The 14,207-nt window shown below is 44.4% G+C and overlaps 1 protein-coding gene across 3 annotated transcripts in view; it reads right to left on the bottom strand.

Moving 5' to 3' along the window:
* The window catches only part of kif13ba (kinesin family member 13Ba), a 41,793-nt gene extending 30,205 nt beyond the window's left edge, over positions 1-11,588 (bottom strand). For 2 of the 3 annotated variants that reach the window (XM_084476299.1, XM_084476301.1), the window contains exons 1-6: positions 10,812-10,948; positions 10,239-10,597; positions 7,420-7,513; positions 710-722; positions 560-620; positions 318-410 (exon numbers count right to left, since the gene is read on the bottom strand). In XM_084476299.1, coding sequence (XP_084332425.1) covers positions 318-410; positions 560-620; positions 710-722; positions 7,420-7,513; positions 10,239-10,308 — 331 coding nt within the window. In that variant the 5' untranslated portion in view covers positions 10,309-10,597; positions 10,812-10,948. Of the gene's footprint in view, positions 1-317; positions 411-559; positions 621-709; positions 723-7,419; positions 7,514-10,238; positions 10,598-10,811; positions 10,949-11,493 lie in introns of those variants that run through there. The other variant, XM_084476300.1, reaches the window with a different exon arrangement.
* Positions 11,589-14,207: the final 2,619 nt, after the last annotated feature.

Here is a 14,207-nt window from a genome sequence, read left to right as displayed (position 1 = left end):
CCTGCCTGACAAGAAGTGGGTCGGTACCTGATTGTCTGACTAGAGGAGGGTCAATACTCATCTGTCTGACTAGGAGGACGGTCAGTACCTGATTGTCTGACTAGGAGGACAGTCAGTACCTGTGTCTTACTAGAGGAGGGTCATTACCTGTGTCTTACTAGAGGAGGGTCATTACCTGTGTCTTACTAGAGGAGGGTCGGTACTTTTCTGTGTGACTAGAGAAAGGTCAGTAACTGGATTTGACTAGAGGAGGGTTGGTAGCCTTCTTACTAGAGCAAGGTCAGTCCCTGGCTGTCTGACCAGATTAGGGTTAATACCTGTCTGTCCATATGCAAAGATGCAGGCGTTGTAGCCCAGGAAAGCGTTGTGGAGGAGACTCTCTCCAAGGCACTGAAACACCACCTCCTGGCCTAAAGCACATACACACATTATTAGACTTCAAATATGATATTGTTATTCCAGTTTCTTTAACCTCAACATTCACAAAACAATGATAAAACCATTCTTAGTAAATAAATAATTAATAAATACACCAACAGCTGATTGGAAATCGACTCACCTGCAAATTTGTCTGTGTCTGTTTCGTCCATGGACCAGAAACAGTAGTCATAGGCAAAGACCTGAAAGACACATTAAAAACACACCAATCATATAACCACACAGACAGACAGGCCAACAGACAGAATGAATAACCAGACTGACAGGTTACCTTGGATTGGTTCCTGATGATGCGGAAGAAGTCAGCCAGTCCACGGGGCATATGGAATAGAGAGGGAGAAGGTTAGGATGACTGAGTGACATTTAGAAAACAGAGGCCAGGCACACAGGACATTAAGCAAGAGAAAGGCATGCCATATGTGCCTTAATTTATCTCTGACATAGATACACACATTAGACACACATACAGGGACGCAAAAACAAGAGGAAGACAAATGGACAAAAAACGCATTTGTTCTAAATAAATATACAAATAAAAAGGGATCTGTGATAGAGCCCAGGGGAGAAATGGAGAGATACAGAGAGAGGGTGAGAGATTTGCGCATCACAGATGGTAGTGGTTCATCAAGCTGATGGTTCAAATACTGAGAGACTGCACTGATGGTGTGTGTGGGGCAGATCCACTCCCAGGCTGCAGGCTCTGCTGTCTTTACACATCACTCTAACTGGACAGGCTCTGTGTGTGTGTGTGTGTGTGTGTGTGTGTGTGTGTGTGTGTGTGTGTGTGTGTGTGTGTGTGTGTGTGTGTGTGTGTGTGTGTGTGTGTGTGTGTGTGTGTGTGTGTGTGTGTGTGTGTGTGTGTGAACATGCTACAGCCAAAATGTAGGTCATCCCACAGACACACACCCATGCTTAAAAAATATAAATCAGAAAATGGAAATCTCTGGCTGACAAAAATACATGGTATGGCAATCAGTGCTACGTGAGCCACCGTCATTGTGAGCTAGTGGGTAAAGGAATTCGCAATCACTTCCCTCAGCTGGGCAAGCAATATATCAGGGATATTATGGTATGGAGTTAGGATTTCCTGGTCCATTGTCCTCAACCTCTAGCCAAGGGTGGGGGACAGGAAGTTACACGTCACGCAGGCTGAGTCACCAGGAAACAGCCTGCAGTTTTTACTCACCATGGCCCAGCAGACAGGCCGCTCACAAGTACACACACACACACACACACACACCATCACATGATCCAGGCAAGCAGACGCCCGGGCCCGCATGGGTCAGCGTGCACGGACACACGCGCACACCAGCACACATATGCATAAAATGAAGCATGTTAATCCTCGACAAAAAAAAACAAAGTGCTTTGGCTGCTCCGTGCTCTCACGCTGTCTCGGAACAATCTGAGGAATGCTCCAGCTGGGCCTGGCTGGTATCTTAGCAACACCTACAGTCAGTGCTGTACTCTGGGGGACAAGGGGGACACCACTATCAGAGTACAGGAAAATTGGGGACAGCGCTTTCATAGTACAGGACAAGAGGGGACACAGTGGTTAAACAGTACTGGCAGTGTAGAGACACAAGTGTCATTGCATCACAAGGGAGGTGGTGTTGGCCATCTCATCAGGGCGCCACCTCGACAGCCTGCCAGACAGGCAATCTACTGATGCACAGCCTAATGTGTTATGGAAACATAGTGTTTACACTTCACATATTTGTGGCAGAGAGGATGAGTGAGTCTTCCCCAGAGCAGGGAGACCTACACCATCCGAAGGTCCCGTTCCCTAATCCCCCACCAACCACCTTCCCTATGTGGCTCTTCCTTTCAACGTCAGCCACTCTCGCCATCCTTTCTCTTCCTCTCTCCCTTTCTCTTTTTCTCTATCTCTCGCACACAAAAACACATACGTGTCCAAACACAGTAACAACACAATGGGAAGAGGTGTAACGGTTTCAGGAAGCAAAGACACACCACTTCTAACAAAACACGCAACACCATCCCCATTCCTACACATGCACACCCATTTTCCTGAGGCCAGGTTCACATTCTTTATAAAACCGCAGAAATCAGTCAGGAAGACAAACAAAGAGGTGCACCATGGTTAATGTTCACACTCGTGTCTGGCCTGCTGGAATAATCCACTGCCGGTTGGACCCATGTGGGCTAATTGATTCGGGTAGAGATTGAAAAATGAAGCATATAAAAGTACCCTGGCAGCAGTCTGCCAGTAGCGGGGCTATTTCCAGAGATAGGAGGGATATTTATGCCCCAATGATGAGCGTCTGTTAAAGCAGAATGGAAAACAGACCTCTTGCTTTTCATTTGTTTTTCACTGCATTCCTCTACATTCTGCATGACCATCCATCATCCCTAGGGTGTCTCCCACCTCCCCCACAGAGCCTATCTTACAACACTTCAGGGGGGTGAGGAGAATGCCGGGTCTTGGACGTACATCGCACTGACAGCTGCCACATAGAGTTCAGAGGCTGCGGGTGAGAGGGGGAATCCCTGCCTCGCTTTACACCGCCAAGTGTGTGTATGACGACCACAACGCCCAGGGCATGTGTATGATGGCCACAATGTCCAGGCCATTTGTACGCCGGCCACAATGCCCAGGACATGTATATGACGACCACAATGCCCAGGGCATGTATATGACGACCACAATGCCCAGGGCATATATATGACGGCCACAACGCCAAGGACAGTATGATGAGCCAAACGCCCAGGGCATGTGTATGACGGACAATAAAAAGACAGAAGAGTGGAGAGCAGAGAGCACCCGTTGTGGTTACCCTGACCTTTGAACCCATTCTGTTTTCTGAATCCCCTCTGCTCCGCTCTGATCAACATCATTTAAAAAATATCTTCATGCATGAGTGATCTCCCCTCCCTCACTTACCCCTGGGCCTATACCGTCCGTGATATTGGACAGGATTGGCTAGTTTGTTCAGGCTGAAGGGAGGGAATGTGAACTTGAGACAGAACCAGTATATTAAAACCATAGAGCTGCTACAAGGTCAACAGCTACAGTATGGCTTCTAAGGTTACACAGTATGAAGGATGTGTGATGGACTAAGGGGGATATTGTGGCGGTGATAATACATGATGCATAACAAAAGTGATATGGGCTGGGCTAGCATGTTTTTTTTTGTATGGCCCTTGTTCGATGTGTTTTGATTGGCAGAAGTGCACATTTTCAGATGTAACATAAACATCCCCATGGAATATAACTTATCCAAACGTAAATTATTAACATCTTACAACATCACATTATGAAAACATGTTGGTCTCATGTTTATATTGCCATTGATACTTTAGGATGAGTTGTCCAGTGAAATAACCAGTATAACAGTATTTCAGCCTTAAGACAAGAGGTGATTAATGTTCTTGTATGGAGAAAACGCTGCATTGGCTTGTGGCAGGGTTTTGGCAGATGCATGCTGCAGTACATGGACTGGTGCATGGGGCAGCATCATCATTTACAAATCTAAAATAAGCATAGATTCAGAATGCTATTTTATTCCAGATGGAAATTGTCTCAATTGCTCCCTTATGTGCCTAACATCACCACTGTATTTCAATTTGTTCAACAAATGATTACATCCAAGCACCTTAAAATTAAATCCTTGTCTTAAATCCCCATCTTAAAATCTGTTTGACTTGGAAATAGGGCACATGAATACCGTTCTGGTATAGTTATAAGGTAAAGAGAGGGTATCATTTAACAACAGGTTATGCAATGACAGCTGCAGTCTACAAGGAGTTCTTATTTAGTTTGGAAGACAAGTCTTTATACAGCTGGCCTATTCCATATCAAAGAGAACAAGAGAAATTGAATAGCGGAATGGTCGGACGGAAACAGCTAAAAGAACTGCTCTTCGACACAAGAACTAAAATCTTATTTGTTCCACACTCTTTACATCTCTCTGTCTCACCAACACATATCAGTCAAAGACAGTGCTATAACATGCTATAAATACTATCGTCTTGGAAACAGAGCTGGACGCCTGGCCTTGCTTGTGAACAGAGAGGAAGAGTTATTATGAAATGCAGGAGGGTTTGCTGAATGTGTCAACAGTTCAGACACTCAAATGCAAACATAGCCCCAGGTCACTGTTCAAACCAGTCACCAGGCTTATCAGACCGATGACATCATCACTTTACCCACAATACTCCATAACTAGAGGTGCTGGGAGCCGGCGCGCGCACACACGTGGTGAATCATTCATTCTGTTCACAACAGCTGATTTACAACAGGTCACTGCATGATTCATTAACATTCAACAGTGACACCAATTCATAGTAGCAGCGGTGCATTTTTTTACAGGAATGTGTTGTGTGTTGATACACTATTTGAGAGTTATGTTATTCAAGACACTGGATAGGTCAAAATGTGTTCAAATTAAACCTTTTCCCTGCATACCAAATTGAATCAGCGATCAGTATATGGGTTTTATTTTTCTAGTGCAAAAATTCTGTATTAAACAATGGTTATAGTATTTGAATGGTTATGATAGCTTCTAGTCAAATATTTACAAAGTGCAGGTTTAGCAATAACCATAACGAATGCTTATACCTTATTCCTGAACATTAGAACATTCTAAGAGCGATAGTATAGACATATGAGTCCCCGTTTCCCAATAGTATCCAAGAACAGGACTCACACCACAGCCACCGCATTTCTACATAAAAGTTTCTGCAGTGTTAGCATTACTAAAATAATATTGTTGGAGGACAGACAGTAACTTAAAACAAGCAATTTAAATTTCTCACACAGTTGCCTCCACCAATGACTACAACGTGAGATGTCGCGTGACTATAGGAGTACAATCTGCAGGCTGTACATATTTGGCAGGAAATCCCACGCCTTGATCCTGCCCTGGCGCTGTAAGCTGTGATGGTAGCAAGCGGTTGCCTAATCTGTGCCCAGTGACCCCTGGGTAACGTAGTCAGCCCTGAGAGTCCACAGCAGGACCAATTCTTTCTAGCCTAACTGGCCAGACACAACCTTGGAACACATGTGTTGACATAAGCTTATGGACTGACATGACACGCCTTTGCTACCTCCGGCTTTTAACATACTTTCTAGAATATATAGACCTGTTTACATTTATTGTTTTTGGCCTTGGATGCTATGAAAGGGACGCACTGAATTATCGGCGCATCATAAGATGACTTTAACAGATGGATGTCACAGATTTTTATCTGCTGCGTCCCATCAATTTTGAAGCAGTTATTTTAACATTAAAGGTTAACATCAAAAGTTGTTTCTCAAATGTGTATGCTAGAATGTGCTCATTAAAAGACGTGTGATGAAGGGCTGAAAGACTTAAAAACGGTTAAAACAGTTCAGAACATCTTTTATAAAAGGAGGATTTCCGTTTCCCTGGCAATATATGGAAAAGGGGGAATAAATATAAAAGACAAAATAAACATTCAATCAAAAAAAAACATTGGCATCGACTATCAGCCGAATTGTTATTTCAAACATCGGTGTAGGCCCAGAAATAACCATCAGTGCATCCCTAAAGGAGCCGGCTATTTAACTCCCCTGATGGGATAACTACAGCATGTTGCTCTGCATCAACTTGCTCCTCAGCACCAGGGGGCGGGCATAAGGTCTGCTCGTATTGCATGTGTAGGCTGTTTGAAGGTTCTCTGCTAAACACATTATTTATGTGGTCCATTCTCTGTTCCCCCCCTCCTCCCAGCGCCGTCAGTGAATGGCATCTCAGGCCATTTCATTAAAGATGTCAGAGGACATCAAGATGCAGACAAATAAAAAGCTTCCAGCTCAATCTATTCCCACAGGCCAGGCCATGCCAGCTAGAAGCTTAACTGTTTATTCCACAAGGAAGACATTAGTAACCTTTTGTTCATGCATGTGCGGTGGGTTCAGAACTTCCATTGATTGGCGGCAGAGGCTTTCTCAGAGGAATTGTAAGCCATTACCTACAGATTGGTTTGGGAGATAAAGAGATCAGCAGCCAAGGCTGATGTTTATCTGTATCTAGGGTGTTATTAGCTCACCCACCATTATCCAAGACATCCCATTTGGATGGTAAACTATAGCACAGCTTTGGCAGAAGTACTTAAAAAAAAGAAGATGCTGTGAGACATTATCCTCCACAAGGGAAGTTCAGGAGGATGGAGGGAGAGTGCGATGGAGAGAGAGTGGGCAGGGCTGGGACTGTGGAGGCTGGGTACCCCAGCTCAGGGTCTCTGTGTGAAGGTGTCTGCAGACGGCAGCTCTGTTCTCCTGCTGCTGCTTTGTCCAGAGGCGACGGGCGGCGCACAGACACAGACACTGGTAATGGCCCTCCTCTTGTTTGGACCGCCCATAAACGTCAACCAGGGAACTTTATGGCCAACAGATGCTGGGATCCCTCCCTACCCACCAACATCCACCTCCACCCCTTTTACATCCTTCGCTCACTGCTTGTCTCACCATCCCCTTTTCTACAGGGGGATCACCGAGGGTGACCCGGAGCTGACCTTTCACCGTGTTGCCGGGCGGAGGGAGGGTGAAGGAAGCGGGAGCAGAAGGAGTAAAACAAACAGCACACTGACTGCAGGAAGAGGAGCCAGCTGACGGGATGGGCCTCAGTGTTCCATTGACTAGTGTAGCTTATTGTCTTCTACTGCCAGTCTCTCGTACCCTCCCTCTCCCTCTCTCTCACTCCCTCTTCCTCTCTCCCTCCCCAGTCCCCTGGGGTCTCGGCTATGTTATGTTTTCCTGAATGTAAGCCCAAAGACAGCTGGCAGCCATTCCTCTGGAGCGTGATCCTGACACACCAGTGGAATTCTGGGGATGACAGTTCACAGGACTTCCACCAATGACAAGTCGTGTAACATAAGCTTGCAGATGGCACCAAGCTGTCAATAACAGCTATGCGAGTTTCGCATTCACCCTTGCATTCACCCGCACCAGGCAGAAGTACTGTGATTATCACACAGACAGGCAAGCAGACAGACCTGGAGTCTCCCTTGCCCAGGTTGGAACCGGAAGGATTAAGGATAGTCTGGTTCTTCTCCATCTCCACGACACATTTTGTGTTCAGTTCCCGTTCTGTGGGAAAAACAAAATACATTAATGTCATTATTCCTCAAACAAATCTACAACCTTCTGCTCACATGTGCACTTTTTGATCCTTCTCTTTGCATGGTATTGTTTACAGTCAACTAGCAGATAGAGATACTGACTACCACATGTTTGTTACGGAGAATCGCGGATTGTATAAGCCTGCATGTTGTTAGGGCGTGGCCATTCACTGCCACACATAACACTTTAAGAGGTTAGAGGTCAAGAGGTTCATGGTCAGAAACAAGCTAGTACTCGGTGGCACTGCTAACGATTAAACGCCTTGCTCAATGACACATGAGGAGCAACCTGACGGTGTGTAGGCTGACCTGCAAGGACATGAAGTAACTTTCATAAAGAGTTGAGTACAAGGAAGACACTGTCTGTCTCTGGATTTGTTTACTTCCTCTGTCACGCTAATGCTTAGCAAAGCAGTTTCAGGAGACAGTGATATGCTCTGCTGAACAAACCAGGACAACTCTGTAAACTTTTTTAATTCATTTTTCGACAACAATGATTGTGTACAATATTGATGTTATGATATTGATGGCATCCGCATGCTGACAGACCATACTGCTCAGCAGGAGAAAGTCACTTTTGGGGGACGACCCTATCACACACACACACACACATTCAATTTTCTCCAATAACAGTAGATCTAATCATTTAAAATGACACTGTGGTGTAACCATTTAACCCACATCAGTACATGGACTACTGCAGACTTTCACTCAAAATGTCACAGAACAGGTTGCCTATATTTACATACGACACAATGAACCTAACTGATTTGGTTTTCTAAACAGCATTTCTAAACAAAAACAACGTCCAAATTCGAAACAAGTGAAGCACTGTGAAAGCACTACCGTCTATACTGACCATGGAACTGGCCAACGTGCCACAGGTGCTGTGGCCAACGTGAGGCAGTATAAAATTTGGGTATTATTTGCATGGTGAACAAGAAGAGTAAAACGTGAGGTAGGTGGAGACACATGTTGAAAGGCAGGCTGTAACTGCAATCAATGTTAGCCACTATCTGCATGTAAGATACCACATGCCTAAGAACAGGGTCAGTGAGGGATGTGTGGGTCAAAGGTTAACAGAGCTGAACCCCCCACACACCCTTCTCAAGGTGACACACTGATGTTCTAAGATGGGCTTGATAATAATCAGGACATCAGATCAGAACGAGAGGGACAGAGGATAAATGCCTGACAGGGCAGACAGAAAGAGAGTGACAGAGAGAATGAGAGAGGGAGGGGACCTCTCTGTATTCTGCGCTGTTTGTCTCCAGCCTTTTAATGTTGCTGTTATGGAGAGAGGAAAGTTTGACGTTAACTGTAACTATAGCCATGAGTCTCTCTCCCTCTCCATAAACACATCTCTCTCTTTCCACAGTCGGGCACTCTCTCGTCCACTGCCTCCCTGGGTGTCTTGGCTCTGCCACAATAGCCATGACCTCAGCCAGGAAACGGAACCCGAAGCTACCGCCGCCGAACCGAGTCGCTGTGTTCCTCGAAGCTCTGCTGACCCTCACAGCCATGGAAACACCAAGCGTTACGCAACATTAGCAAGCACTCGGTCAAGCTCACCCCTTTTCCTGGCTTTGTCCCACTAAACGACCACAGAGCACCCAATCATCAAAACACACACACACAAATATAAAGATAAATCTACTAAATAAAGTAGACTTAGATTGTACATTGCAAGAAAGCATGTTGGTTATAAAGACATGTCCCACTTCAGTGCAGAGGTTTTCCCCTCACACAGGGGAGGGTGACAGCAGGTCTCTGAAGCACGGTCCTCTCTATACTAAGCAGCAGAGGCGTTTGTGTTGGAAAAACTACAATGTACACATGAGTCAATGCTGAATCTACTACAAATCTGATTGAGCAGAGAACAGTGGGTTTTCTCGTGTGGCTTGCTCCAGTGACTCCCCTCTGGGCTAGCTCCGTGAAATGCTGAAATGTATAGATACATAATGTATAAGCGTGCGCGTGTGTAGTCACGTGGTCGTGTCGGTAGCTAGGTCGTCCGTTCCGCATCAGTAACGGCAACGTTACCGAGCACATGGTCTCCCACGGCAGAATCCTACTTGGCTGGGAAACCAAAAATGCCATCACCGCTTCCCTGCACACGGAGCTGGAAATATGCATCCTAATTGACAAGCGAGCACTCGGGCGAGGAATTGTAATTCATTAGTCTGGCACCGTTTCGGCACTACGGGTATGGGTTGTATATCAGGATACCCGGATTATGAGTCTACAAATACTTGTTATTCCACGTGTCAGTTATCAGCATCGGTTGTATGAATCGATCTCCACAAGATCCTAGAAACATCTGTACAAGACGAGTATTGACAGAATTATGCAACGCTCCTTTGTTTGTCATCTTCCTAACGCACATAAAAAACGGTAACCGGTGCAAGAGGTAGACGCAGATGAGTCATGCGCTTAATTTCATTCCTGTCAAACAAAAGGTGGGATTGTCTATTCATGTCGAACGTGAGTAATATCATAGCAGTGACCCGTCGTCGGCTTCGCCTGTATGACACATGGCCTTGAATGGTGCCCTCTGGCCGACAACTAAAAACTTGGTGTCATCACGGGAGGATAGGTTGAACGCTGCACATTGGACATATATGGACGAGTAAGTTCCTTATTAACACATTACAGCGGCTTTACGTAGTTATAATCAAACTGAATCCACTCACCCCTCCTGTTAAAAGGACGGACCCGCACCGCCACCTTAACGTTGGCGACGTCCAGGCTGTTCTCACCCATGGTGTCTGCTGTCAAAACAGACGGGGTCCCAAGAAACTGACGGAGGTCGGCAACCTTTTAATAATCACCTCTCCGAGACGAAGGAAAACATAAAAAAAAAACATGTAAGACGTGCTAGCCGGACAGCCCAGCTAGCTACGAGGGATGCTCCATAGACACGACATCTCCCATCCCAAAACAATAGGTCGTCGACAGCCTGTTCAGAAGGTGGAGGACGCACACGGACGCATAATATCCTCTGCTGTCTTCACATCGCCGGGGCTAGACCAGTATCCGATGGTCTAGGGTGCTGAAAGAGAGACCGACAGAGATTAGCTGGGTACCACAACAGCTGTGGGTTCATTAAAACCCAGCCCCGAGTTGCTCGCTAGCTAGCTACTAGGAGGAACGAGTGTGGGGCTGGTTGGGAAAAGGGAAAGTAACGTTAGCGATGGAAGAAACGCGTCTGCACACTGAACTCCACCTCACGTCTCGGGACAGGGTTAAAACTTGGTGTAACCTACCGCGATTGATCCATCCCCGGAGAGACACGGTTTCCCCAGGTAGATAATAAGCGGGTTGTGGCTATGAAGCAGCCCTGACGTGATCCCCCAACCCTTTCACGATGGAACTTCCGAATGGCATTTCGCACCGACCTCCCTCTGCGAGACCCATGAGAACCACCGCCGTCCGCGCGCTACATTTTCCGGATTCCTTGGTGATTTACAAAATAAAAGTCGATATAAGTTTATATTCACATTTTGTTTTTATTCACACAATTTTATTTTGTTCTATAATCTCCCAATATCAGAGGTATATTTACACCATACAACCTTAATTTGCACTTTTTATGTAATTTGCCGCTGTAACACCAGAATATCTCTCCCGGGATTAATATATTTGTAAATAATACGTAAATTATCACTTAAATGAGTTATTGTCGGTCGACTGCGAGAAAGCCATATGCACAGAGATCGTTTAATAGGAAAAAGCAACGTGGACATTTGATTTTGAAACATCAAAGGCCGGAAATGGAAATTCCACAGCAGTTTACTTGACAACGGTCTCGCGCTCTTCTTTTCCCCTAACCGTTAGCTTAAATTGCCCCAATTAACATCAGCATTGACAGCACAACATCGCAACATGTCTATCACATACAGCACAACATCCCCAATGTGGAACATAACTTAACCATCTAAAACTTACCGTTCACTGACCAGCTGTCGTTTTGACTTTATATTCCGGCTTGGCCATCTACCTTATATATTATCGTGTAAGGAGTAAGGACATATAAAGCAATATACTGTCCTCTACCGCAGGCAAAGCGACGTGTAAATAATATACTAGTTTGGATATGTGGCGGTCCTTGTCCTTATGCGGAATATCAGACAAGTTTTCTGAGTTCCCCACATCACGCGATATTTCCTCGGGAGGAGGAAGGAGCTCCTTGCAGAGCTGGAAGTTAGAATTCATCACCCGTCTGTTATACTTGCAGATCTTCAACAAACAACAACAATCATCTGGACCAATCAAGCTGGACCACATTCGACACAATACAAGTTTATATGATGATATACACATATTAGTCGGCATTGTCTATTCAAATCCCTGCCCCCTGCTGGCTTCTCATAAGATTTGGAACACTATTTGCCCACACTAATGTTACATAAACTTGCTTGGGAATACCACTACAAACAGCTGTTCACCACCTTAACCCAGCTGTCCAGCTGATAACATTCTGGGTTCTGCAACATAGTTTATGCTACTTCCGATCCACGTGCCTGGCATTCCCGTTATTTCAAGAAGATGGCAGCAGAGCATCATTCATCTGTTACTACTGTTTTATAGAATCTGGCTATTGCTGAGGTTAGGTGAATAATGTTTGCCATAACTATACTTATTTTTGCTGAGCTAGCTCTTTCCATGCAAAAGAAGAAGTCACCCGCATTGGAGAAGAGAAAACGATCTATGTATCGCTCTAGCCATCATTATTTTCTTCTTCTGGAAGTTTAATGGTAGTCTTGCATTGCAAAAAGGGATCTGCTGAATAGCACAGCGCTATGTGCCTGGCATTCCCGTAACCTCCAGAAGAGGGAAGCAGTGCAACATGAATCGGTTAATACACTTTGAATGGGATGTGGAACTGCCATATGGGAATTGCTGAGGAGAGGTGGAAAGTGTCTCAGCAATTACAAGACCATGTAACCTCCCAATTGAGGGGACATTTTTTGTTATAATTCCTGTCCTAATGAGTTGTATATATCGTATGTTTTAGGTGTTGTTTACCACAACACCAGGTTAACAATGTAGTAAGTTTAAGGCCACTAGATGGTATAGCAAAACTGAGATGGCTAAACACTTGAATGTAAAGTATCCTGTGAGAGTGGGAGTCTGGTGAAAAGGACATTTGTAGACAGACTATGTTTGTTATTGTTTTGTTTCTAATCTATGTCTTCTATTTCTATCTAGACCCTTCACTTCAGAGAGATGGAATCAGCTTGTGTCTGATTGGCCATACCTATGAGACAGCCAATAATGCCTCGACATCTGTTCTCAGTTTCTCTCCATGCTCGTTGGAAGAACTCCATGTTCTCCATGTTCATGTCCCGGAAGCTTACCGGCAGAAATTCTGCACTTGAAAGAAGGGTTACATTCAAACACATGTGGTGTTTGCTTGTAGATTACAGTGAACATTACATTTGAAACGCTGGTGTGGAGCTGCTTACATCAGGTCCCTTGAGGAGATGAAGGACATACTTGTCTTGGAAAAAGTTGAAAGATTTGGTGCCAAAGCACATTGCCTCATATGTTACTGAGCATAGGGTTAAAAAAAGCAATCATCTGGGGCTGCAGCCCCAGATGATTGCACTCTGATCCACAAGGAGGGGGTTGTAAGGTGGTCCTCGTAATGTGGGAAGAATCTTAGATGTCTTAATTGCAAATAAAGATTTGGCAACTAAGAAACTAAAGGGCTCTGGTTGTCTCTTTTGCCTAGGGAGAAGGCAGCTGTAAGAAACAGGTCTTGGCACTATTTGTTCTGATATTTTGACGCTTTAACCACACGTTTGACAGTGTTGGTAAGCAGGAACGTCTAATGACAAGTACACCTGAAGGCACTTTCTTTTAATTTACAATCTGTTTGGAGCAATGCTGCAAGTTGATACAAGGCTCACATCAGTCAAAAGTGGTGCTGCCATTTTAATGAATGTGTTGTATTCAAGTTACTTTTAATCAAATATTAATTAAGGGTATTTGGTTGTTTCTGTTCATGATGGTGATAATGATACAGTATTAATCTCACAACATTGTTTTAGCCCTCTATCATCCTAAAAACACAACAGAGGGCCAACAAAAAAACAAAATCTGTTACAACCAATGCATTTCACAGACAAAATAAAACAAAAACATCTCTCCAATGACCTGGGTCATCTGTATCATGTTCTACTCCATCAAGCTAGTGATATCCACATGTTAAATTAAGTTCATGAAAGGATTCCAAGCTTCCTTACATTTATTTTGTTTACCTCAATGTAAATGATCCTCCCCATTGCCATGTTTAATTTCCATTTGATTACTTGTTTAACCTCTGTCTATTTACTTTAAGAGCTATAAGGCACTTTTCTTGTAGAATACATACAAACATGTCTATAAAAAACACCAATATTCCATATAATATCCATATAAGCAATCCTCTAATGTAACAATCTTTAGCTACTTGTTTTTCCAAGGCAGAAAGAAGTGGAAGGCCCAGTGATACCAATGTGAATGTGGACAATGAAGTCCTTCTCTATCGTATGGTTAGTACAGCAACGATAGACAGAGTCTACCACGTAGGTTATTCCAAATTAAATCTGAACCGTTTCTTAATTGAATTTAAGTAAGCATTTGGGAGGAGGTAAAGGACTATTCTGAAATACATA

This window comes from Micromesistius poutassou (assembly GCF_964030765.1).
Source record: "Micromesistius poutassou genome assembly, chromosome: 12".
Classification (NCBI taxonomy): domain Eukaryota; kingdom Metazoa; phylum Chordata; class Actinopteri; order Gadiformes; family Gadidae; genus Micromesistius; species Micromesistius poutassou.
The sequence above is the reverse complement of the archived record's forward strand: the minus strand, read 5'-3'. Positions and strand labels throughout refer to the sequence as shown.